The sequence below is a fragment of the Salvelinus fontinalis genome, chromosome 18 (assembly GCF_029448725.1).
Source record: "Salvelinus fontinalis isolate EN_2023a chromosome 18, ASM2944872v1, whole genome shotgun sequence".
NCBI lineage: Eukaryota > Metazoa > Chordata > Actinopteri > Salmoniformes > Salmonidae > Salvelinus > Salvelinus fontinalis.
This window is the reverse complement of record NC_074682.1, coordinates 48,968,623-48,992,754: the sequence shown is the minus strand read 5'-3', so window position 1 is coordinate 48,992,754 and position 24,132 is coordinate 48,968,623. Positions and strand designations below refer to the sequence as shown.

At 42.8% G+C, this 24,132-nt stretch overlaps 1 protein-coding gene across 2 annotated transcripts in view; it reads left to right on the top strand.

The window, feature by feature from the left end:
- The window catches only part of LOC129815688 (alpha-1-syntrophin-like), a 119,199-nt gene that overhangs the window by 59,133 nt on the left and 35,934 nt on the right, over nt 1–24,132 (top strand). For both annotated transcript variants that reach the window (XM_055869720.1, XM_055869719.1), the window contains exon 2: nt 5,057–5,242. In XM_055869720.1, coding sequence (XP_055725695.1) covers nt 5,057–5,242 — 186 coding nt within the window. The remainder of the gene's footprint in view (nt 1–5,056; nt 5,243–24,132) is intronic.

Here is a 24,132-nt window from a genome sequence, read left to right as displayed (position 1 = left end):
GGCATTTGGATATTGCTCCCAAGGATGAACCAGTCTTGTGGAGGTCTAATATATTTTTTTCCTGAGGTCTTGGCTGATTTCGTTTGATTTTCCCATGATGTCAAGCAAAGAGGCACTGAGTTTGAAGGTAGGCCTTGAAATACATCCACAGGTACACCTCCAATTGACTCAAATGATGTCAATTAGCATATCAGAAGCTTCTAAAGCCATGACATCATTTTCTGGAATTTTCCAAGTTGTTTAAAGGCACAGTCAACTTAGTGTATGTAAACTTCTGACCTACTGGAATTGTGATATAGTGAATTATCAGTGAAATAATCTGTCTGTAAACAATTGTTGTAAAAATGACTTGTGTCATGCACAAAGTAGATGTCCTAACCGACTTGACAAAACTATAGTTTGTTTACATGAAATTTGTGGAGTGGTTTAGAAACAAGTTTTAATAACTCCAACCTAAGTATATGTAAACTTACGACTTCAACTGTATATCTATCCTACCCTGCCTTTTATAAGGTCTTCGAAAGCCAAGTTAACAAACAGATCACCGACCATTTCGAATCCCACCGTACCTTCTCCCCTATGCAATCTGGTTTCTAAGCTGGTCATGGGTGCACCTCAGCCGCGCTTATGGTCCTAAACAATATCATAACTGCCATCGATAAGAGACAGTACTGTGCAGCTGTATTCATCAACCTGGCCAAGGCTTTCGACTTTGTCAATCACCACATTCTTATCGGCAGACTCAACAACTTTGCTTTCTCAAATGACTGCCTCGCCTGGTTCACCAACTACTTCTCAGATAGAGTTCAGTGTGTCAAATTGGAGGGCCTGTTGTCCAGACCTCTGGCAGTCTCTATGGGGGTGCCACAGGGTTCAATTCTCGGGCCGACTCTCTTCTCTGTATACTTCAATAATGTCGCTCTTGCTGCTGGTGATTCTCTGATCCACCTCTACTCAGACGACACCATTCTGTATACTTCTGGCCCTTCTTTGGACACTGAGTTAACTAACCTCCAGACGAGCTTCAATGCCATACAACTCTCCTTACGTGGCCTCCAACTGCTCTTAAATGCAAGTAAAACTTAATGCATGCTCTTCAACCGATCGCTGCCCACACCTGCCCGGCCGTCCAGCATCACTACTCTGGACAGTTCTGACTTAGAATATGTGAACAACTACAAATAATTAGGTGTCTGGTTAGACTGTAAACTCTCCTTCCAGAGTCACATTAAGCATCTCCAATCCAAAATTAAATCTAGAATTGGCTTCCTATATCGCAACATAGCATCCTTCACTCATGCTGCCAAACATACCCTCATAAAACTGACTATGCTACCGATCCTTGACTTCGGCTATGTCATTTACAAAATAGCCTCCAACACTCTACTCAGCAAATTGGATGCATTCTATCACAGTGCCATCCGTTTTTTCACCAAAGCCCCATATACTACCCACCACTGCGACTTCAATGCTCTTGTTGGCTGGCCCTCGCTTCATATTCATTACCAAACCCACTTGCTACAGGTCATCTATAAGTCTTTGCTTGGTAAAGCCCCGCCTTATCTCAGCTCACTGGTCACCATAGCAGCACCCACCCGTAGCACGCGCTCCAGCAGGTATATCTCACTGGTCACCCCCAAAGCCAATTCCTCTTTTGGCCGCATTTGCTTCCAGTTCTCTGCTGCCAATGACTGGAACGAACTGCAAAAATCACTGAAGCTGGAGACTCATATCTCCCTCACTAACTTTAAGCACCAGCTGTCAGAGCAGCTCACAGGTCACTGCACATGTACATAGCCCATCTGTAAACAGCCCATCCAACTACCTCATCCCCATACTGTTATTTATTCTGCTCCTTTGCACCCCAGTATCTCTACTTGCACATTCATCTTCTGCACATCTATCACTCTATTGTTTAATTGCTATAATGTAATTATTCCGCCACTATGGCCTATTTATTGCCTTACCTCCTTATCCTACCTCATTTGCACACACTGTATATATACTTTTTCTATTGTATTATTGACTGTATGTTTGTTTATTCCATGTGTAACTCTGTTGTTGTTTTTGTCACACTGCTTTGCTTTATCTTGGCCAGGTCGCAGTTGTAAATGAGAACTTGTTCTCAACTGGCCTACCTGGTTAAATAAAGGTGAAATAAAAAAAAAATATATATACTCACTTGTGGACTCTCCTCTTAAGCTTACCCAAAACATTTTCAATGGGGTTTAGGTCAGGGGACTGGGATGGCCATTGCAAAAGCTAGATTATAGGGTCAGTAGTTTTGGAGACTTGGTGACCCCAAGATGTAATCAACTTATGCAATTCTCCAACTGTGATCCTTGGAGATTTTTTTGCTACTGGAACCATCCTTCTCATTAATTTAATTAAAACATAAGTTAGTTGAAATCAAATAATTTAAATACAGTAAGACATTGTTAGTTTGGCAACAAAAAAACTACGCCAACATTTGTGGGTTACATCTTTTGTCCAATGGAAAATAATTGCAAAAAAGGCAGATGACCTATGTAGCAAATTAGGCTAAAGTATAATTTGAGGGCTCACTAATGCAATAAAGTGAGCTGAAAGTAAACAAAATGTACACTAAATTGTTTGTCTTCCACAGATACCATTTAAAACAATCTCAGACACAGGCAAAATACACTTGCTTCATCACAGCTCCAGTTGTTTTAAATGTCTTAATTATTGCCCTAATAGTGGAGATGGGTATTTTCAGGCGTGTTGCTATTTCTATATAGCCATTGCCTGATTTGTGAAGGTCAACAACATTTTGTCTCATTTCACTTGTGTGTTCTCAGGCCTTTTTCATGTTGATGGATGACTAAGGGAGTTTAGTGTGTCACCTCATATTTATACCCCAGTGAAACAGGAAGTCATGGATTACCACTTAAGAGTTCCTAAGACTCAGATGAACTTTAAAAAGTAAAATATTAATCAAAATATACATCAATTAGATTTTGTTCATAAGAATTTCTAGGTTGCCAATAATTTATTTTAACAATTTGAAAGATTACATTCATGCACGTTGAAATTTATTTTGAACACTTTGTCCTAGAAACGTTAAACTGCAGGACATCCCACATCATATAAAGGAATGTGCCTACCTAATTTAGGAGACACAGTCAACAGTTGGGAGTTGGGACCAATTTAATCTTGTGTCTTGCTGTTAAATACAGTCTGTTAACCAACTTGAAATGCATACGTTCATTGTTCGAATTACAGGATGCCATATTCTGTTCCATCACTTAGATCTGTGTATAACGGATGTGAAATGGCTAGCCAGTTAGCGGGTACGCGCTACTAGCGTTTCACTCAGTTACGTCACTTGCTCTGAAACCCAGAAGTAGTGTTGCCCCTTGCTCTGCAAGGGCCGCGGCTTTTGTGGAGCGATGGGTAACGACGCTTTGTGGGTGACTGTTGTTGATCTGTGCAGAAGGTCCCTGGTTCACGCCCGTGTCGGGGCGAGGGGACGGTTTAAAGTTATACTGTTACATTGGTGCCGTGACCCGGATCACTGGTTGCTGCGGAAAAGGAGGAGGTTGAAAGGGGGGTGAGTGTAACGGATGTGAAATGGTTAGCGGGTACGCGTTACTAGCGTTTCAATCAGTTACGTCACTTGCTCTGAAACCTAGAAGTAGTGTTGCCCCTTGCTCTGCAAGGGCCGCGGCTTTTGTGGAGCGATGGGTAACGACGCTTCGTGGGTGACTGTTGTTGATGTGTGCAGAAGGTCCCTGGTTCGCGCCCGTGTCGGGGCGAGGGGACGGTTTAAAGTTATACTGTTACATGTGGACCATCCTTTTTTTAATGGCTAGCTTGTTTATATATATATATATATATATATATATATAGAGAGAGAGAGAGAGAGGAGAGAGGAGAGAGAGAGAGAGAGAGAGAGAGAGAGAGAGAGAGAGAGAGAGAGAGAGAGAGAGAGAGAGAGAGAGAGAGAGAGAGAGAGAGAGAGAGAGAGAGAAGAGAGAGAGGAGAGAGAGAGAGAGAGAGAGAGAGAGAGAGGAGAGAGAGAGAGAGAGAGAGAGAGAGAGAGAGAGAGAGAGAGAGAGAGAGAGAGAGAGAGAGAGAGAGAGAGAGAGAGAGAGAGAGAGAGAGAGAGAGAGAGAGAGAGAGAGAGAGAGAGAGAGAGAGAGAGAGAGAGAGAGAGAGAGAGAGAGAGAGAGAGAGAGAGAGGGAGAGAGAGAGAGGAGAGAGAGAGAGAGAGAGAGAGAGAGAGAGAGATCTCAGTCCTTTTTGGGAGCCCAGATCATTTATTTATAAATCCCATCATTGGATGGTTCGGTACATATGAAAAGCATTTTCTCAATCACAAATATTCATACCACTTTGAACTGTCCATAAATAAAGGTCCCTGTAAACAGTAGCGTCGTTTCAAGCGATTTATTATAGTTAGCTAGAGGGAGAACAGCGACTTATCTTCTCATTCTGCAGCATAAATCTGACTGACCACCGACTGTCACAGTGCAGCACAAGTGCAAAATGAAAACTACTTTGAAATCCCGGCACCGGGTTTTTTTCCTAACTGGAATAGCTGGATCAAATGTAAAACGGGAAATAGAGTTCTGATTGTGTTGTCCACTGTACGATATCGAGCATGTGAGCTCAGAGATGTGAAATTCTGCATTAAAATCAAATTATGGAATTTTCACAATGCCCTGAAATGACATCATTTCCAAGCATTCCAAAGGAGCATGTTGACTGGTTGCCTCCTTTAGTGTTATATCAAGGATACGAAATCTAACCTTAACAAAATATTATTGCAGATCATTTGATGATGTATTTAGCTGTTGTATAATGAAAGTTTTGGAAACACAGGGAAAAACCTTTACGTGTCACCTTTAAGCCCTAGGTAAAAGCCTATGTACGGTATTCCTGTAGACCACCATATTTCATATTCACATCCCTTCTCCATTAAGAGAGGGGATACACACTTAGACCAGTAACCATCTGGTTTATACTTTGTACGAGAAGCGTACCGTGTTCCTTTAAGATGAACTGAACCGATGCCATATGCTTTACTTTGCAGGTGGAAAAGAGAATAAAATGCCTATTCTCATCTCGAAGATCTTCAAAGGGTTGGCTGCTGACCAGACGGAGGCCCTGTACGTGGGCGACGCAATCCTTTCGGTCAACGGCTCTGACCTCCGGGAGGCCACACACGATGACGCCGTGCAGGCTCTGAAGAAGACGGGCAAGGAGGTCATCCTAGAGGGTAAGCACCACCAGGACATTTCTGCCAGGCCGGGGTTCCAAGAAATGTTCTAGCACGACCAAGTCGATTATCGACCGAAAGGTCGCTGGTGTAGAGGTTCAAACCCAGCATTGCATGCCATGAGGTAGATTGCTTCTCCTTCAGTGGATTAGAAGCAAGATGAACTGTGAGTAAGTGAACAGTAAGTAACTTTGGATAGAAGTAGCGAACAACTGCCAAGAAATAGAAATGTCTCACCTCGAGGAAAAGCCTCTTAGCACACTGAGATAGAGCCGGAGGGGTTACAGATGTAGGATCTTCATTTGATCACCCTGTTTGTTGCAGGATAACTTGTAGTGTTGCATTTTGTAGTGTATTTGAGGTTGAAAAAGGCTTCTGAAGTTTGTAAATGTCATATTTATCAACCCCTAGAAAAATGTCCATTAATTATAATACACATAATAATTCACATTTTCTGTTGCTGCAGGATTAGTTTCCTGCTGCAGCAAAATGGCTCAAATTAAAATCCTACATCTGTATCAGAGTCGATCCTATTGAACCAAAAATAATGGCTGCTGCAAATCCCATCAAACGCACCATTGAAACTAGCTAAAATGAGAACTTCTGGGCAGCCAATCGGCACTGCAGGGGATCAATGTGGAGAAAGTCCTGGAGGTGGTCATGTAGGTTCACTGCTCTCTGTCAGCCAGGCCAGGCAGCTCCAGCAGCAGGCGAAGGGAAACGGACAGTGTTGAATTGGAGACGAGGTCTTTAACTGAGATCAATAGAAGGCTTGCATGTTGTCCATCGATTGCATCACAGGTGTTCTGTGACTCCCAATATTTTATGTGCGTAATGAATGTGCACATCATTGGACAGGTCTGTTATTCTACTCTCTACAAAAGGGACTTATGCTGTGCTCTAGAAGGAAGCACAATATCCACAGTGAAGTTCTGTAGCGTTAAGTTAGGCTGTTGACCACCAACTTCTCCAGTACTGTCCAGATGGCCCTCTGAGACATGCATACAGTAGACGGATACACAAGTTTATTAATGTGAGGCGGGTTAGCTTGCTGGCACACAACTCCACAGCGCTCCACAGCCAGCAAGGCAAGGGGAAATCCCTCTAAATCCCTCTGCCCTGTCAACACCGGAGCAGAAAAGGATCAGGCAGCTCATCCAACAGACCTGTGATCCATAATGTCAGAAATCATTTCATGGGTTACTCACCCTGAGGAGCGGATTTGGCAGGAAACAAGTCGAGAGGCTTTGGGACTTTGCTGAGGGGGAGGCTATTGAGAGGCTTCTGTTGTGTCTAGGAGTTGCTGAGGGGGAGGCTATTGAGAGGCCTCTGTTGTGTCTAGGAGTTGCTCTGCATTCTCCAACAGTTTATAAACAACAGCGCTAAGCCTGAGGTAGTTTGGTTGTCTGATCTCAAGGCAACATGGCATTGTATTGACTACTTTGTCCATAGTGACACCTGTGATAACCTTATGACTTCCTGAACTTGGAAAAGAGAAGTACTCTCACTGTGCTCCTGTCTTAGCAACTTAGTTGAAGATGTGTGAGTATTTTTCTTTATTTTCTATTGAAAATTGATTGCATTTTGAATCTTGATATGTGTTGACTTCCATTGCACACAACATTTTTCTTGAGGCAAGTCGAAGTTCGGTAGCCGAAGTCTACGCCACTTCGTCGGTGATTGGTCAACAGTAGGGGTGGGAAATATGGACGGGATTCTTCAATGAAGTGTTTGCTGTCATTCAACGAGAAAGACGAGAGTGCAGCCAATGATGTATATAAACCCTGGATTGTTGATGTTATGTATTGAGACGCTTTGAAGCCACCAGTCAGCCATATTGGCACTCCTCAGAAAAGCAGTCTTCCATAGGAACGAATGGAATTCTACAGTATTTTATTGAAATGTTTGAAGGACAAAATTACATTTATTGAAGTATTTTTTGATTGTAGTGGGGACAGTAACATTAGTACTTTCTAATATATATAAATATATAAGTCGGAAGTTTACATACACCTTAGCCAAATACATTTAAACTCAGTTTTTCACAATTCCTGACATTTAATTATAGTAAAAATGACTCCAACCTAAGTGTATGTAAGCTTCCGACTGCAACTGTATACACACATACACACAGTGCTTTCGGGAAATTATTCAGACCCCTTGACTTTTTCCACATTTTGTTATGTTATGCCTTATTCTAAAATTGAAAAAAAAAAATGTTTTGCTCTATTCATCTTTCCCTCGGTCCTGACTAGTCTCCCAGTCCATGCCGCTGAAAAACATCCCTACAACATCATGTTGCCACCACCATGCTTCACAGTCCTCCAGACGTGGCGCTTGGCATTCAGGCCAAAGATGGTCTGAGAGTCTTTAGGTGCCTTTTACTGAGGAGTGGCTTCCGTCTGGCCACTACCGTAAAGGCCTGGTTGGTGGAGTGATGCAGAGATGGTTGTCCTTCTGGAAGGTTCTCCCATCTCCAAAGAGGAACTCTGGAGCTCTGTCAGAGTAACCGTTGGGCTCTTGGTCACCTCCCTGACCAAGGACCTTCTCCCCCGATTGCTCAGTTTGGCCGGGAGAGCAGCTCTTGGAAGAGTCTTGGTGGTTCCAAACTTCTTCCATTTAAGAATACAATCCTGTCTCGGAGCTCTACGGGCAATTCCTTCGACTTCATGGCTTGGTTTTTGCACTGTCAATTGTGTGACCTTATATAGACAGGTGCGTGCCTTTCCAAATCATGTCCAATCAATTGAATTTACCACAGGTGGAGGGATTCTGAATACTTTCCGAATGCTGTGTGTGTGTGTGTGTGTGTGTGTGTGTGTGTGTGTGTGTGTGTGTGTGTGTGTGTGTGTGTGTGTGTGTGTGTGTGTGTGTGTGTGTGTGTGTGTGTGTGTGTGTGTGTGTGTGTGTGTGTGTTTGTGTGTGTATATATATATATATATATATATATATATATATATATATATATATATATATATATATATACATATATATATATATATATATATATACATACTGCCGATTTTGGGTGTCCACTGCCGATTTTGCAGGTTTTCCTACTTCCAAAGCATGTAGAGGTCTGTAATTTTTATCATAGGTACACTTCAACTGTGAGAGACGGAATCTAAAACAAAAATCCACAAAATCACATTGTATGATTTTTAAGTAATTAGCTTCCAAAGTAATTAGCTTCCATAGCTTCCAAAGTAATTTTTACAATGGTGGGGGAGTGCCAAGATGGAGGCGCGTGGTTTCAAAACAGCCCCCCCTGTCAGTCATCAAATGTACATTGTATATACAAAACTATGTGGACACCCCTTCAAATTAGTCGTAGTCTTTTAAGGGAGTGTGCAAGAGCACTCATTTGGTTTGCCGAGTTCGCCAGCTGAACTGAAGCAGGCTGACGGTTCAGAGAGAGAGACATTCGGACATTGCAGCAGCAGGTAGGCCTATAACATATGATGGAGATTAGACAAATAACTAGGTAGCCAATTCAAGACACACTACATGGCCATGGCCAAAAATATGTGAACGGCTAGGAGCAACAAAGGCTCAGCCGTGAAGTGTTAGGCCACGCAAGCTCACAGAACGGGACCGGCGAGTGCTGAAGTGTGTAGCGTGTAAAAATGTGTCTGTCCTCGGTTGCAACACTCACTACCGAGTTCCAAACTGCCTCTGGAAGCAACATCAGCACAATAACTGTTCATCGGGAGCTTCATGAAATGGGTTTCCATGGCTGAGCAGCCGAACACAAGCCTAAGATCACCATGTGCAATACCAAACTTCAGCTGGAGTGGTGTAAAGCTCGCCGCCATTGGACTCTGGAACAGTGGAAACGCGTTCTCTGGAGTGATGAATTACGCTTCACCACCTGGCAGTCTGAAGGATGAATCTGGGCTTGGTGGATGCCAGGAGAATGCTACCTGTCCGAATGCATAGTGCCAACTGTAAAGTTTGGTGGAGGAGGAATAATGGTTTGGGGCTGTATTTCATGGTTCGGGCTTGGCCCCTTAGTTCTAGTGAAGGGAAATCTTAACTCATACATAGACATTCTAGACAATTCCTGTTTTAGCATGACAATGCCCCCGTGCAAGGTCCGTACAGAAATGGTTTGTTGAGATTTGTGTGGAAGAATTTGACTGGCCTGCACAAAGCCCTGACCTCAACCCCATCGAACACCTTTGGGATGTATTGTAACGCCAGGCCTAATTCGCCCAAAATGACTTGAATGGGATTTTTGTCACAAATGCAAAAATCTTAGCATTAGGAAACAGTGCCAGGGAACTAAACCAAAGCATGTCATACCTTGTCCATTGACTGCTTTCAGGGTAAGGAAACCAATAAGTCATTTTGTAATTTGAGTGAACTATCCCTTTAAGTTACAAAAGATATCCATATTTCAAGCCTGTGGTATGTTACTTTAGATTATTGCAATTTATGTTCATAATAATATTGAATGATAGTGCAGGGCATAATGGACATGAACATATTTAAGGAGTGTAGAGGGAAAGGCTCTTCAGTATTCCTGGCATCCCTCCAATGGAATAATCAATCTCCAACTGGGTGACACAAACACCTGAGAAGGTCAGATACATATAACAGCAAAACATCACCGCTTAAATCGTAAAACTGCAGCAGGCTTTAATTTCTAATCTGAGTTTACTGTGTGTGTGTGTGTTTGTGTGTGTGTTTTTTGTGTGTGTGTTTGACACAGAGAGAGTGAACAAGATAGAGGAGGGCTGCACCTGATATGGTCATACTTAACATAATGTGTCTGTACCAGTCGAAAGTTTGGACACACCTACTCATTCAAGGGTTTTTCATTATTTTTTACTATTTTCTACATTGTAGAACAATGGTGAAAACATCAAATGAAATAAATGACACATATGGAATCATGTAGTAACCAAAAAAGTGTTAAAGAATTCCAAATATATTTTAGATTCTTCAAAGTAGCCACCCTTTGCCTTGATGACAGCTTTGCACACACTTGGCATTCTCTCAACCAGCTTTTCCAACTGTCTTGAAGGAGTTCCCACATATGCTGAGCACTTGTTGGCTGCTTTTCCTTCACTCTGCTGTTCAACTCATCCCAAACCATTTTAATTGGGTTGAGGTCGGGTGATTGTGGAGGCCAGGTCATCTGATGCAACAATCCATCACTCTCCTTCTCTGTAAAATAGCCCTTACACAGCCTGGAGGTGTGTTTAGGGTCATTGTCCTGTTGAAAAACAAATGATAGTCCCACTAAGCGCAAACCAGATGTGATGGCGTATCGCTGCAGAATGCTGTGGCAGCCATGATGGTTAAGTGTGCCTTGAATTGTAAATAAATCACTGTCCGTGTCACCAGCAAAGCACCCCCACAGCATCACACCTCTTCTTCCATGCTTCACGGTGGGAACCACACAAGCGGAGATCATTTGTTCACCTACTCTGCGTCTCACAAAGACACAGCTGTTGGAACCAAAAATCTAAAATTTGGACTCATCAGACCAAATTGTCAAATTTCCACCAGTCTAATGTCCATTGCTCGTGTTTCTTGGCTCTTCTTCTTATTGGTGTTCTTTAGTAGTGGTTTCTTTGCGACTGCACTTGAGAAAACTTTAAAAGTTCTTGAAATTTTCCCAGATTGACTGACCTTCATGTCTTAAAGTAATGATGGCGTTGAAACGGTTGTTTCTCTTTGCTTATTTGAGCTGTTCTTGACATAATATGGACTTGGTCTTTTACTAAATAGGGCCATCTTCTGTATACCACCCCTACCTTGTCACAACACAACTGATTGGCACAAACACATTAAGAAGGAAAGAAATTACACAAATTCACTTTTAACAAGGCACACTTGTTAATTAAAATGCATTCCAGGTGACTACCTCATGAAGGTGGTTGAGAGAATACCAAGAGTGTGCAAAGCTGTCATCAAGGCAAAGTGTTACTACTTTGAAGAATCTCTTTTTTTGGTTACTAAATGATTCCATTAGTGTTATTTCATAGTTTTGATGTCTTCACTATTATTCCACAATGTAGAAAACAGTAAAAATAATGAAAAACCATTGAATGAATAAGTGTGTGCAAACGTTTGACTGGTACTGTATATTGGATGTATATATAACATAATACAATATAGAGAATAATTCATACTATTATATACACTGCTCAAAAAAATAAAGGGAACACTTAAACAACACAATGTAACTCCAAGTCAATCACACTTCTGTGAAATCAAACTGTCCACTTAGGAAGCAACACTGATTGACAATACATTTCACATGCTGTTGTGCAAATGGAATAGACAAAAGGTGGAAATTATAGGCAATTAGCAAGACACCCCCAAAAAAGGAGTGATTCTGCAGGTGGTGACCACAGACCACTTCTCAGTTCCTATGCTTCCTGGCTGATGTTTTGGTCACTTTTGAATGCTGGCGGTGCTCTCACTCTAGTGGTAGTATGAGACGGAGTCTACAACCCACACAAGTAGCTCAGGTAGTGCAGTTCATCCAGGATGGCACATCAATGCGAGCTGTGGCAAAAAGGTTTGCTGTGTCTGTCAGCGTAGTGTCCAGAGCATGGAGGCGCTACCAGGAGACAGGCCATTACATCAGGAGACGTGGAGGAGGCTGTAGGAGGGCAACAACCCAGCAGCAGGACCGCTACCTCCGCCTTTGTGCAAGGAGGTGCACTGCCAGAGCCCTGCAAAATGACCTCCAGCAGGCCACAAATGTGCATTATTCTACCTGGAGGTGTGTTGGGTCATTGTCCTGTTGAAAAACAAATGATAGTACCACTAATCCCAAACCAGATGGGATGGCGTATCGCTGCAGAATGCTGTGGTAGCCATGCTCGTTAAGTGTTACTTGAATTCTCAATAAATCACACAGACAGTGCCACCAGCAATGCACCCCCACACCATAGCACCTCCTCCTCCATCCTTCACGGTGGAAAATACACATGCAGAGATCATCCGTTCACCGACACCGTGTCTCAAAAGACAAGGCGGTTGGAACCAAAAATCTCCAATTTGGACTCCAGACCAAAGGACAAATTTTCAACGGTGTAATGTCCATTCCTCGTGTTTCTTGGCCCAAGCAAGTCTCTTCTTGTTATTGGTGTCCTTTAGTAGTGGTTTCTTTGCAGCAATTTGACCATGAAGGCCTGATTCACACAGTCTCCTCTGAACAGTTGATGTTGAGATGTATCTGTTACTTGAACTCCGTGAAGCATTTATTTGGGACGCAATTTCTGAGGCTGGTAACTTTAATGAACTTATCCTCTGCAGCAGAGGAAACTATGGGTCTTCCTTTCCTGTGGCAATCCTCATGAGAGCCAGTTTCATCACAGTGCTTGATGGTTTTTGCCACTGCACTTGAAGAAACTTTCAAAGTTCTTGACATTTTCCGTATTGACTGACCTTCATGCCTTAAAGTAATGATGGGCTGTCGTTTCTCTTTGCTTATTTGAGCTGTTCTTGACATAATTGAAAATCTATGGCAAGACTTGAAAATGGTTGTCTAGCAATGATCAACAACCCATTTGACAGAGCTTGAAGAATTTTAAAAGAATGATCGTCAAAAGTTGCACAATCCAGGTGTGGAAAGCTCCAGCTGTAATCGCTGCCAAAGGTGCTTCTACAAAGTATTGACTCAGGGGTGGGAATACTTATGTAAATAAGATATTTCTGTATTACATTTATTATATATTTGCAAACATTTCTAAAAACATGTTTTCACTTATGGGCTATTGTGTGTAGATGGGTGAGATAAATCTATTGAATCCATTTTGAATTCAGACTGTAAGACAACAAAATGTGGAATAAGTCAAGGGTATGAATACGTTCCGAAGGCACTTTGTGTATATGTTCAATTGTATAGACTTTTTATGGCACTGAAACAGTTAAAGTCAGGAACTGATCCCCTGTAGAAAAATCCTATACGTAAAGAGGTTGCTTAGCTCACAAAGAAGATAATTTTTTTATCTTGGAATGATGCATTTCAATTGGATGTTCATCAATAGTCGTAATACATCTACTGTAACATGAACAAGCAACAAGAGATTGACATGCTTTTTCATGCACCACAAACAGAAAATGCTTTAAAACATGGAGGAACCTGTAAAAGGCTAGTCCGATCAGTAATGCTTATTTTCGTTGTCCGTTTCAAAACGATTGGCTACAGTGTTTGCTACTGAACATTGCCCTGACTGTCTCAGTAGTGTGTATTCAACAACGATCCATCATAAGACCACGAAAAGTTGTCTCAGGCAATAAGAGTCTGGAAACCAGGCTACAATGTAACTACTCTAAACCCTGCTGCATCAGTGCACTATAGGGCCCTTAGCTCTGTGTGCAGGCAGGTTGGGCCGCTCTGTCAGTCGTGACCAGCGTTCCTCGTTAAATGTCTTGGCAATGGGCACCAGCACATTTCAGCCACGGATTTACTGCTGTTGGCCAGAGACTGGTCCAGTAAAATTCAACCAAAGGTTAGCCTGACATTAAGAAAATACCCATGCTTATAGTTGAGGAACGGTGCTGCAATTGCAGCACGTTCTCACACTTTCTCTCGCTACAATGTAACCTTCCCCATCTGTTGGTCTCTACTGAATACATGTAAGACTGTGTCCCACATGGCATTCTATTGCCTACATAAGGCACTACTTTTGACCAGAATAGGGTACACTTAAGGAGGCAGCCCTATTCTCTCATTAGCACATACAGTAGAGTGTCCTTTTCAGACGGTAGACCATGTAGATACCACATACAGTAAAGTGTCCTTTTCAGACAGTAGACCATGTAGATACCACATACAGTAAAGTGTCCTTTTCAGACAGTAGACCATGTAGATACCACATACAGTAGTGTCCTTTTCAGACGGTAGACCATGTAGATACCACATACAGTAGTGTCCTTTTCAGACGGTAGACCATGTAGATACCACATACAGTAGAGTGTCCTTTTCAGACGGTAGACCATGTAGATACCACATACAGTAGTGTCCTTTTCAGACGGTAGACCATGTAGATACCACATACAGTAGTGTCCTTTTCAGACGGTAGACCATGTAGATACCACATACAGTAGAGTGTCCTTTTCAGACGGTAGACCATGTAGATACCACATACAGTAGAGTGTCCTTTTCAGACGGTAGACCATGTAGATACCACATACAGTAGTGTCCTTTTCAGACGGTAGACCATGTAGATACCACATACAGTAAAGTGTCCTTTTCAGACGGTAGACCATGTAGATACCACATATAGTAGAGTGTCCTTTTCAGACGGTAGACCATGTAGATACCACATACAGTAGTGTCCTTTTCAGACGGTAGACCATGTAGATACCACATACAGTAGTGTCCTTTTCAGACGGTAGACCATGTAGATACCACATACAGTAGAGTGTCCTTTTCAGACGGTAGACCATGTAGATACCACATACAGTAGAGTGTCCTTTTCAGACGGTAGACCATGTAGATACCACATACAGTAGTGTCCTTTTCAGACAGTAGACCATGTAGATACCACATACAGTAGAGTGTCCTTTTCAGACGGTAGACCATGTAGATACCACATACAGTAGTGTCCTTTTCAGACAGTAGACCATGTAGATACCACATACAGTAGAGTGTCCTTTTCAGACGGTAGACCATGTAGATACCACATACAGTAGTGTCCTTTTCAGACAGTAGACCATGTAGATACCACATACAGTAGAGTGTCCTTTTCAGACGGTAGACCATGTAGATACCACATACAGTAGTGTCCTTTTCAGACGGTAGACCATGTAGATACCACATACAGTAGAGTGTCCTTTTCAGACGGTAGACCATGTAGATACCACATACAGTAGTGTCCTTTTCAGACGGTAGACCATGTAGATACCACATACAGTAGTGTCCTTTTCAGACAGTAGACCATGTAGATACCACATACAGTAGAGTGTCCTTTTCAGACGGTAGACCATGTAGATACCACATACAGTAGAGTGTCCTTTTCAGACGGTAGACCATGTAGATACCACATACAGTAGTGTCCTTTTCAGACGGTAGACCATGTAGATACCACATACAGTAAAGTGTCCTTTTCAGACAGTAGACCATGTAGATACCACATACAGTAGTGTCCTTTTCAGACGGTAGACCATGTAGATACCACATACAGTAGAGTGTCCTTTTCAGACGGTAGACCATGTAGATACCACATACAGTAGAGTGTCCTTTTCAGACGGTAGACCATGTAGATACCACATACAGTAGTGTCCTTTTCAGACGGTAGACCATGTAGATACCACATACAGTAGTGTCCTTTTCAGACGGTAGACCATGTAGATACCACATACAGTAGAGTGTCCTTTTCAGACGGTAGACCATGTAGATACCACATACAGTAGAGTGTCCTTTTCAGACGGTAGACCATGTAGATACCACATACAGTAGTGTCCTTTTCAGACGGTAGACCATGTAGATACCACATATAGTAGTGTCCTTTTCAGACGGTAGACCATGTAGATACCACATACAGTAAAGTGTCCTTTTCAGACAGTAGACCATGTAAATACCACATACAGTAGTGTCCTTTTCAGACGGTAGACCATGTAGATACCACATATAGTAGTGTCCTTTTCAGACGGTAGACCATGTAGATACCACATACAGTAGAGTGTCCTTTTCAGACGGTAGACCATGTAGATACCACATACAGTAGTGTCCTTTTCAGACGGTAGACCATGTAGATAGCACATATAGTAGAGTGTCCTTTTCAGACGGTAGACCATGTAGATACCACATACAGTAGAGTGTCCTTTTCAGACAGTAGACCATGTAGATACCACATACAGTAGAGTGTCCTTTTCAGACAGTAGACCATGTAGATACCACATACAGTAGAGTGTCCTTTTCAGACAGTAGACCATGTAGATACCACATACAGTAGTGTCCTTTTCAGACAGTAGACCATGTAGATACCACATATAGTAGAGTGTCCTTTTCAGACGGTAGACCATGTAGATACCACATATAGTAGAGTGTCCTTTTCAGACGGTAGACCATGTAGATACCACATACAGTAGTGTCCTTTTCAGACGGTAGACCATGTAGATACCACATACAGTAGAGTGTCCTTTTCAGACGGTAGACCATGTAGATACCACATACAGTAGTGTCCTTTTCAGACAGTAGACCATGTAGATACCACATATAGTAGAGTGTCCTTTTCAGACGGTAGACCATGTAGATACCACATACAGTAGAGTGTCCTTTTCAGACGGTAGACCATGTAGATACCACATACAGTAAAGTGTCCTTTTCAGACGGTAGACCATGTAGATACCACATACAGTAAAGTGTCCTTTTCAGACAGTAGACCATGTAGATACCACATACAGTAGAGTGTCCTTTTCAGACAGTAGACCATGTAGATACCACATACAGTAGTGTCCTTTTCAGACGGTAGACCATGTAGATACCACATACAGTAGTGTCCTTTTCAGACGGTAGACCATGTAGATACCACATACAGTAGTGTCCTTTTCAGACGGTAGACCATGTAGATACCACATACAGTAGTGTCCTTTTCAGACGGTAGACCATGTAGATACCACATACAGTAGTGTCCTTTTCAGACGGTAGACCATGTAGATACCACATACAGTAGTGTCCTTTTCAGACGGTAGACCATGTAGATACCACATACAGAAGTGTCCTTTTCAGACGGTAGACCATGTAGATACCACATACAGTAGAGTGTCCTTTTCAGACGGTAGACCATGTAGATACCACATACAGTAGTGTCCTTTTCAGACGGTAGACCATGTAGATACCACATATAGTAGAGTGTCCTTTTCAGACGGTAGACCATGTAGATACCACATACAGTAGTGTCCTTTTCAGACAGTAGACCATGTAGATACCACATACAGTAGAGTGTCCTTTTCAGACGGTAGACCATGTAGATACCACATACAGTAAAGTGTCCTTTTCAGACGGTAGACCATGTAGATACCACATATAGTAGAGTGTCCTTTTCAGACGGTAGACCATGTAGATACCACATACAGTAGTGTCCTTTTCAGACGGTAGACCATGTAGATACCACATACAGTAAAGTGTCCTTTTCAGACGGTAGACCATGTAGATACCACATATAGTAGTGTCCTTTTCAGACGGTAGACCATGTAGATACCACATATAGTAGAGTGTCCTTTTCAGACGGTAGACCATGTAGATACCACATACAGTAGAGTGCCCTTTTCAGAAGGTAGATGTAGATACCACATATAGGGTGTGGAGCAAAGGATTCCTGGTCTGGTGGGGTTTAGGAAGAGCTACTTCCTGCTCATCACCTTTCCCTAGAGACCTCCCATTCTGCCCCACGCCACAGCACATGGTGCACTGCCGGTACTCTTACCCCCCCCCCCCACATCAAACACTGCACATACCGTACGCACACAGTGTGCATGTAAGCTGTATGTACGCTGCAAGCAGAATGTATGCATTCACACACAAAAACATGCTTGCACACACACACACACTCGCACAGGCGCACACACACACATACACACACACACACACACACACACACACACACACACACACACACACACACACACACACACACACACACACAGTTTCTCTCTCCTGTCCATGTCACGGTGTCACCTCTCCTCCACCCAGCCACCCTCTGTGACACCCTGTTAGGCTTGGTTGCCCTGGGGAGCATGCTGCCAACCTCCCCCCCTGGTTCCCAATGTAAAAAATAGTAAAAATAAAGAAAAACACTTGAATGACTAGGTGTTCTAAAACGTTTGACCGGTAGTGTTAGTCAAAACTGTAACTCGGCCACTCAGGAACATTCACTTTCTTCTTGGTTAGCAACTCCAGTGTAGAATTGGTCTTGTGTTTTAGGTTATTGTCCTACTGAAAGGTGAATTCATCTCCCAGTGTCTGGTGGAAAGCAGACTAAACCAGGTCTAATGCACAGTGAATTCATCTCCCAGTGTCTTGTGGAAAGCAGACTAAACCAGGTTTTCTTCTAGGATTTTGCCTGTGCTCAGCTCCATTCTGTTTATTTTTAATCCTGAAAAACTCCCCAGACCTTAAAAATTACAAGCATACCCATAACATGATGCAGCCACCACTATGCTTGAAAATATTGAGAGTGGTACTCAGTAACGTGTTGTATTGGATTTTCCACAAACATACCACTTTGTATTCTGGACATACAGTTCATTTATTTGCCACATTTTTTTCAGTATTACTTTAGTGCCGTGTTGCAAACAGGATACATGTTTTGTAATATTTGTATTCTGTACAGGCTTCCTTCTTTTAACTCTGTCAACTAGGCCAGTATTCTGGAGTAACTACAGTGTTCTTGGTCCATCCTCAGTGTTCTCCTATCACAGCCATTCAACTGTTTTAAAGTCACCATTGGCCTCATTGTCACGTTCCTGACCTTATTTCCTTTGTTTAGTCTTTGTTTAGTTGGTCAGGACGTGAGCTGGGTGGGCATTCTATGTTTTGTGTTTCTATGTTGGGTTTGTTGTTAGGCCTAATATGGTTCTCAATCAGAGGCAGGTGTTTGTCATTGTCTCTGATTGGGAACCATATTAAGGTAGCCTGTTTTCACTGTTTGTTTGTGGGTGATTGTTCCTGTTCGTGTGTTCATGTATTTTGTGTTCCCATGTTCAGGACTGTAGCTTCGTCTGTTTATTGTTTTTGTTCGTGTTGAAAAAAGTGTTCCAATAAATATGGAAACGTACCACGCTGCGCTTTGGTCCTCCTCTTCTTCCAGCGACGAGAGCCGTTACACTCATGGCGAAATCCCTGAGCGGATTTGTTTTATTTTTTCCCCATCTACCAATAGGTGCCCCGCTTTGCGAGGCATTGGAAAACCTCCCTGGTTTTTGTGGTTGAATATGTATTTCAAATTCACTGCTCAACTGAGGGACCTTACAGATAATTGTATGTGCGGGGTACTGAGATGAGGTAGTCATTCAAAAATGATGTTAAACACTATTATTGCACACAGAGTGAGTCCATAAAACTTACTATGTGACTTGTTAAACACATTTTTACTCCTGAACTTATTTAGGCTTGTCATAACAAATGGGTTGAATACTTATTGACTCAAAACATTTCAGCTCTTCATTTGTAAACAAAAATCTAAAAACATAATTCCACTTTGACATTATGGGGTATTGTGTGTAGGCCAGTGACAAACAAATCCAAATGTAATAAATTCTAAATTCAGGCTGTAACACAATAAAATGTGGACAAAGTCAAGGGGTGGGAATACTTTCTGAATGTACTGTCATGAAAATGTGTCAGTACTCAGGAATGTCTGAGCCGGAATTGGATATTAAAGGCGTTCATTTCTGCCTGTGATAAGTATTGGCTCCAGGGTTTCTTGTCAGCATTTCAAGTAAGAACTAACACCCCTTAGCTAATAGGGCTCCGAGGACATTGTAGGCCTGGCAGTGAAATGTAGACCATTTCAGCATTACACTGACAAAGCAATGACAAGTAGCTCTGGAGCTATTATAACCAGAACTCTGCGCTCCTCAAACTAATCAGGTACTTGAAAAGTCCCTCTGTGTTTATTTGTGTGTGTCTGTGCATGTATTTCTCAGTCTACATGACAATGATGCTATTATGCCCTGGCCGAGTGTTTGGTCCAACGAATAATGTGCCAATAGAATCCCCCCTGGTTCTCCATGTTCTTCCCAGAGTTCTGCAGCCACAGCCAGACTTCCCAGAGTTCTCCAGCTGGAGCCACAGCCAGACTTCCCAGAGTTCTCCAGCTGGAGCCACAGCCAGACTTCCCAGAGTTCTCCAGCTGGAGCCACAGCCAGACTTCCCAGAGTTCTCCAGCTGGAGCCACAGCCAGACTTCCCAGAGTTCTCCAGCTGGAGCCACAGCCAGACTTCCCAGAGTTCTCCAGCTGGAGCCACAGCCAGACTTCCGTCACTGAAGCAACAGGTGATGGCGAGCAACTATGTCCACATCTCACTTCCCCTTCCCTGCATATCCCAATACCAGCCTTCCCTGCTGATCTGGAGATCGGCCAAACAAAAGAGTGCAAGGCCTTGGAATTGGGAAAGGAAACCGGGAAGTACTGTTGGATCCGTGGTAATTCCTCTCATCCCACAATTCCTGTTCTTTCCCATGGCCGAAGTAACTCCCCAGAACTTATGACATGAGCTACAGATGATTACAGGCTTGATATTTATTTTTTTCCTAAAGTAATTGAGCCTCCTTGTCTTGGCACAAGCAGCAGTCCTACTTCTTTTTCTCCCTCTTTAGGTTGCCAGTGAGGCAGCGCATTTTGATTAATTGGCAGTTGGGTGCCAGTTTTGTGCCCACGCAGCCTTTTCCCAGTCAGCAATGTGTGAGGTAGCAGCCGGAGCTAACCTGACCCTAAAGCTCTCGTGCTGCAGGGCTAGCCTTGGTAACATGTTAGCCTAGCAACTTAGCAAGGCTTGTAGCTTTACTGTAAGCTTAGTAACTGGCTGGTCCAACAGCAAGAATACATAGACATGAATTCGGTTGAGAGTTGCGAAAACCATCTTCAGAGCTGTTTCTAAAAGGGTTAAAAAGTACATTATCTCCTGATGGGGTAGAGCACCACCCTTTTTGTTGTCCTACTTGTTTTCATATCCACCAATCTTGACAACCGTGTGTCTGAATGTGGGGAAGGAACTGTGCATTCTGATACCCGGCCCACACCGGGTTCGGGGACCTTGGCAACCAGTAACTTAGCACCATTGACCGAGCCACTTGGGAGCACTAGTATTTTATACCGAGTGACCGACTGAAAGGAAACGTAGCTATGACATAACTACTGTGGCAAGGAACAGTAGTTAAGTAACTCGCCACATCAGCAACATTTTTAAACAGGGGTAAGTGACGCTTCACCGCTGCAGGGACAGGAAGTAAATATCTTCCCCCAAACCTGGAGGAACTCTGCTGTGGGGGAAGAAAACAAATTCAAAGTTACATTCACCAGCAATGGTTCAGTCTCCCCTGCTGAATCCAAAGCAGGGGCTTCAGGCTGCCGCTGGCTGATGTCATCCGATTCACACTCTAAAATCTCTTAAGAGGGGATTGTATATCATCCCTGGAATCCGGACTTTGAACACTGCCAGAGAAACTGGAATGAGTCTCACTTGTCTGGGATGATATCCCTATCAACTCCCACCACCAATCATCCTCACAAAGTCAGACAATGGTCACACTAACTGGTCTGAGCCAAGGCCTCCTGAGTGTGTTTCCACCCCAAGGCAAGATGACAGCACTCGTGAGTATCTTTAATTTTCATTGTGAAGCCACATGCCCTAGGGCACGGTCGGAGGTTAGCCTTTTTTTATCGTACTCTTACCACTGGCCAGCTTACTCAAGCAAGGAAGGACTGGCTACACAAGCAGAGTAGAAGGTAGCGTTTAGCAAACACAAAAACTGATACCAAGACCAAAAACTCACAACAGCTACAGGAGGTGGATAAGAGTACTCTTGTACTCTCTCTCCAGTAAGAGATATCTAAATTGGAGCCGAATCTCGCAGCCTTCACGTGCTTGAAAAGTTTGGAAATTGCATGATACGTTCTTTCAGGTGAGCTGAAAAGTGAAGAATTTAGGAAATGGATGCAAGGGTATTATATCCAGGAAGGTGGGGCTTCCCGAGGGCGGGCTCGGCATATGTTGGCTTGTTGTGCATGATTTCAGTTTGCTTAAGGTGAATAGGATTGGTCGTTGACTCCCCATAGTACGTTATAAAGAGTGTCCGACTGAAAGGGAATGAAGGTTGTTATGGCAGAGCTTTTCTGGTTAGCCTGTCAATCAAAATGAATTGGCTTGTGAAACTCAGTGACACTATCGCAATGGTCCACATCAAAGTAACAAAACATTGTGCCAACAAAATAGTGGATGAGCCAGTTACAGTATTACTCCACATGAATTCATTGGAGCTAACCTTTGAGGCACCATCATGCTTTTTTTGCTGAACTAGCCCTATGATGGTGCCCTATAGATCTGATGGTCCAGACCACCTATGCTTAGTAGCACCCAAGCTGTTAATACTTGAATGTCCAACTGTCTTTCAACAGCGTACACATAAAACAACCTATGACAACACAAACCACATTTCCATCCAACCATTTCATGAGGATGAATTACCTGACGCATGAAAAAAGTCCCGACCGGGGCTGGTGGAAACATGAAATGCCGGTACAATGCCAACAGATAAATTGTTTGTTCGACATGGGTGGGATCTTTTTGTGTCTGTAAAATGTATTATGCGAGAAATGGCGATGGAAACGCCTTTATGTGCAAATATTGATATAATAACCATCATATCGAAGTAGCCTAAACTCTGAGTCACGCGATGATATGTTGTGTGGTCCTCCTCACTACGGAAAGCATGGAGTTAATTAAGGCTACAGATGAAATAAATGATGATGAACTTCATAGGGTGGTGAATGTGCAAGGTGATGAGCTTGATAAATAATGAACAATAAATAAATATATAATAAATATTGAGGGTCTTATTCTGGTGACATGATCGATGCTAGCCTGCCATTTGACAAATACAAATAATATCACTCTTATCCATAATAATCTCATGTAGGTAGCCTACCCTAATAATCTCAATGTTGGTAGCCTACCCTAATAATCTCATGTAGGTAGCCTACCCTAATAATCTCATGTAGGTAGCCTACCCTAATAATCTCATGTAGGTAGCCTACCCTAATAATCTCAATGTTGGTTGTCTACCCTAATAATCTCATGTAGGTAGCCTACCCTAATAATCTCATGTAGGTAGCCTACCCTAATAATCTCATGTAGGTAGCCTACCCTAATAATCTCATGTAGGTAGCCTACCTTAATAATCTCAATGTTGGTAGCCTACCCTAATAATCTCAATGTTGGTAGCCTACCCTAATAATCTCATGTAGGTAGCCTACCTTAATAATCTCAATGTTGGTAGCCTACCCTAATAATCTCATGTAGGTAGCCTACCCTAATAATCTCATGTAGGTAGCCTACCCTAATAATCTCATGTAGGTAGCCTACCCTAATAATCTCAATGTTGGTTGCCTACTGTCACGGCTCCTCCTCTGCAGTGCAGGGGGCGGTTCCTCCTGCAGGCAGAGGAGGGTCGTTAGTGATTGGAGCCACCTGGGCTCAGGGTATAAAGCTGTCACTAATCACTCTTGCTCTCTCTCTCTCTCTGCTCCTCCAGGTATGCTCATGATTTGTTTGTTCCTTTTTAGTTTTGCATAGTTTCCACTCAGTCATGTTCACACACACATATTCATGCACCCATGCACTTTACATACACCTTACATTATGATACATCCACACCTCATTCCTATTTCTTAGTTTAAGTTAATAGTTTGCTTAATAATAAAGAACACTTTTAAATTGGCCTATACCTGTTGTTCGTGTCCCCTCATTTTTGTCACAGGCTATGAGCCGGCTTGTGACAAGTGGGGGCTCGTCCGGGATAGTAGTTAACTTGGGTTAGTTTAGTTCAGATTGACAATTTTTTTTGTTTGAGTGGATGTTTTGGTTGGGCCAATTTTGTTGAAGAGAGCGTTGAGAGCCATGTGTTCTTTTGGTTCAGTTAGCTTGGTAGCTAAGCAATTCACTGTGTTTTTCTGGGTTTTGTTCAGGTGGGAGTCCTCTCCTGTTCAGGCATATCAGCAAGTGTCCATAGGAGGCTTGTGGTGTTTTTGTTTTAGGTGGCAGTGAACGTGGGTAGAGCATCCCTTTCCCTTTTCCCCTACATCGGCTCGGGAGCACCTCCGTGGTTATGGGAGGGCTGCCAGTTTCTGGTTGTTTTTTCCACTCCACTGGTTTTGTGTGCATAAAACCCCACCACATGTGACTGCACGAAGACCAGG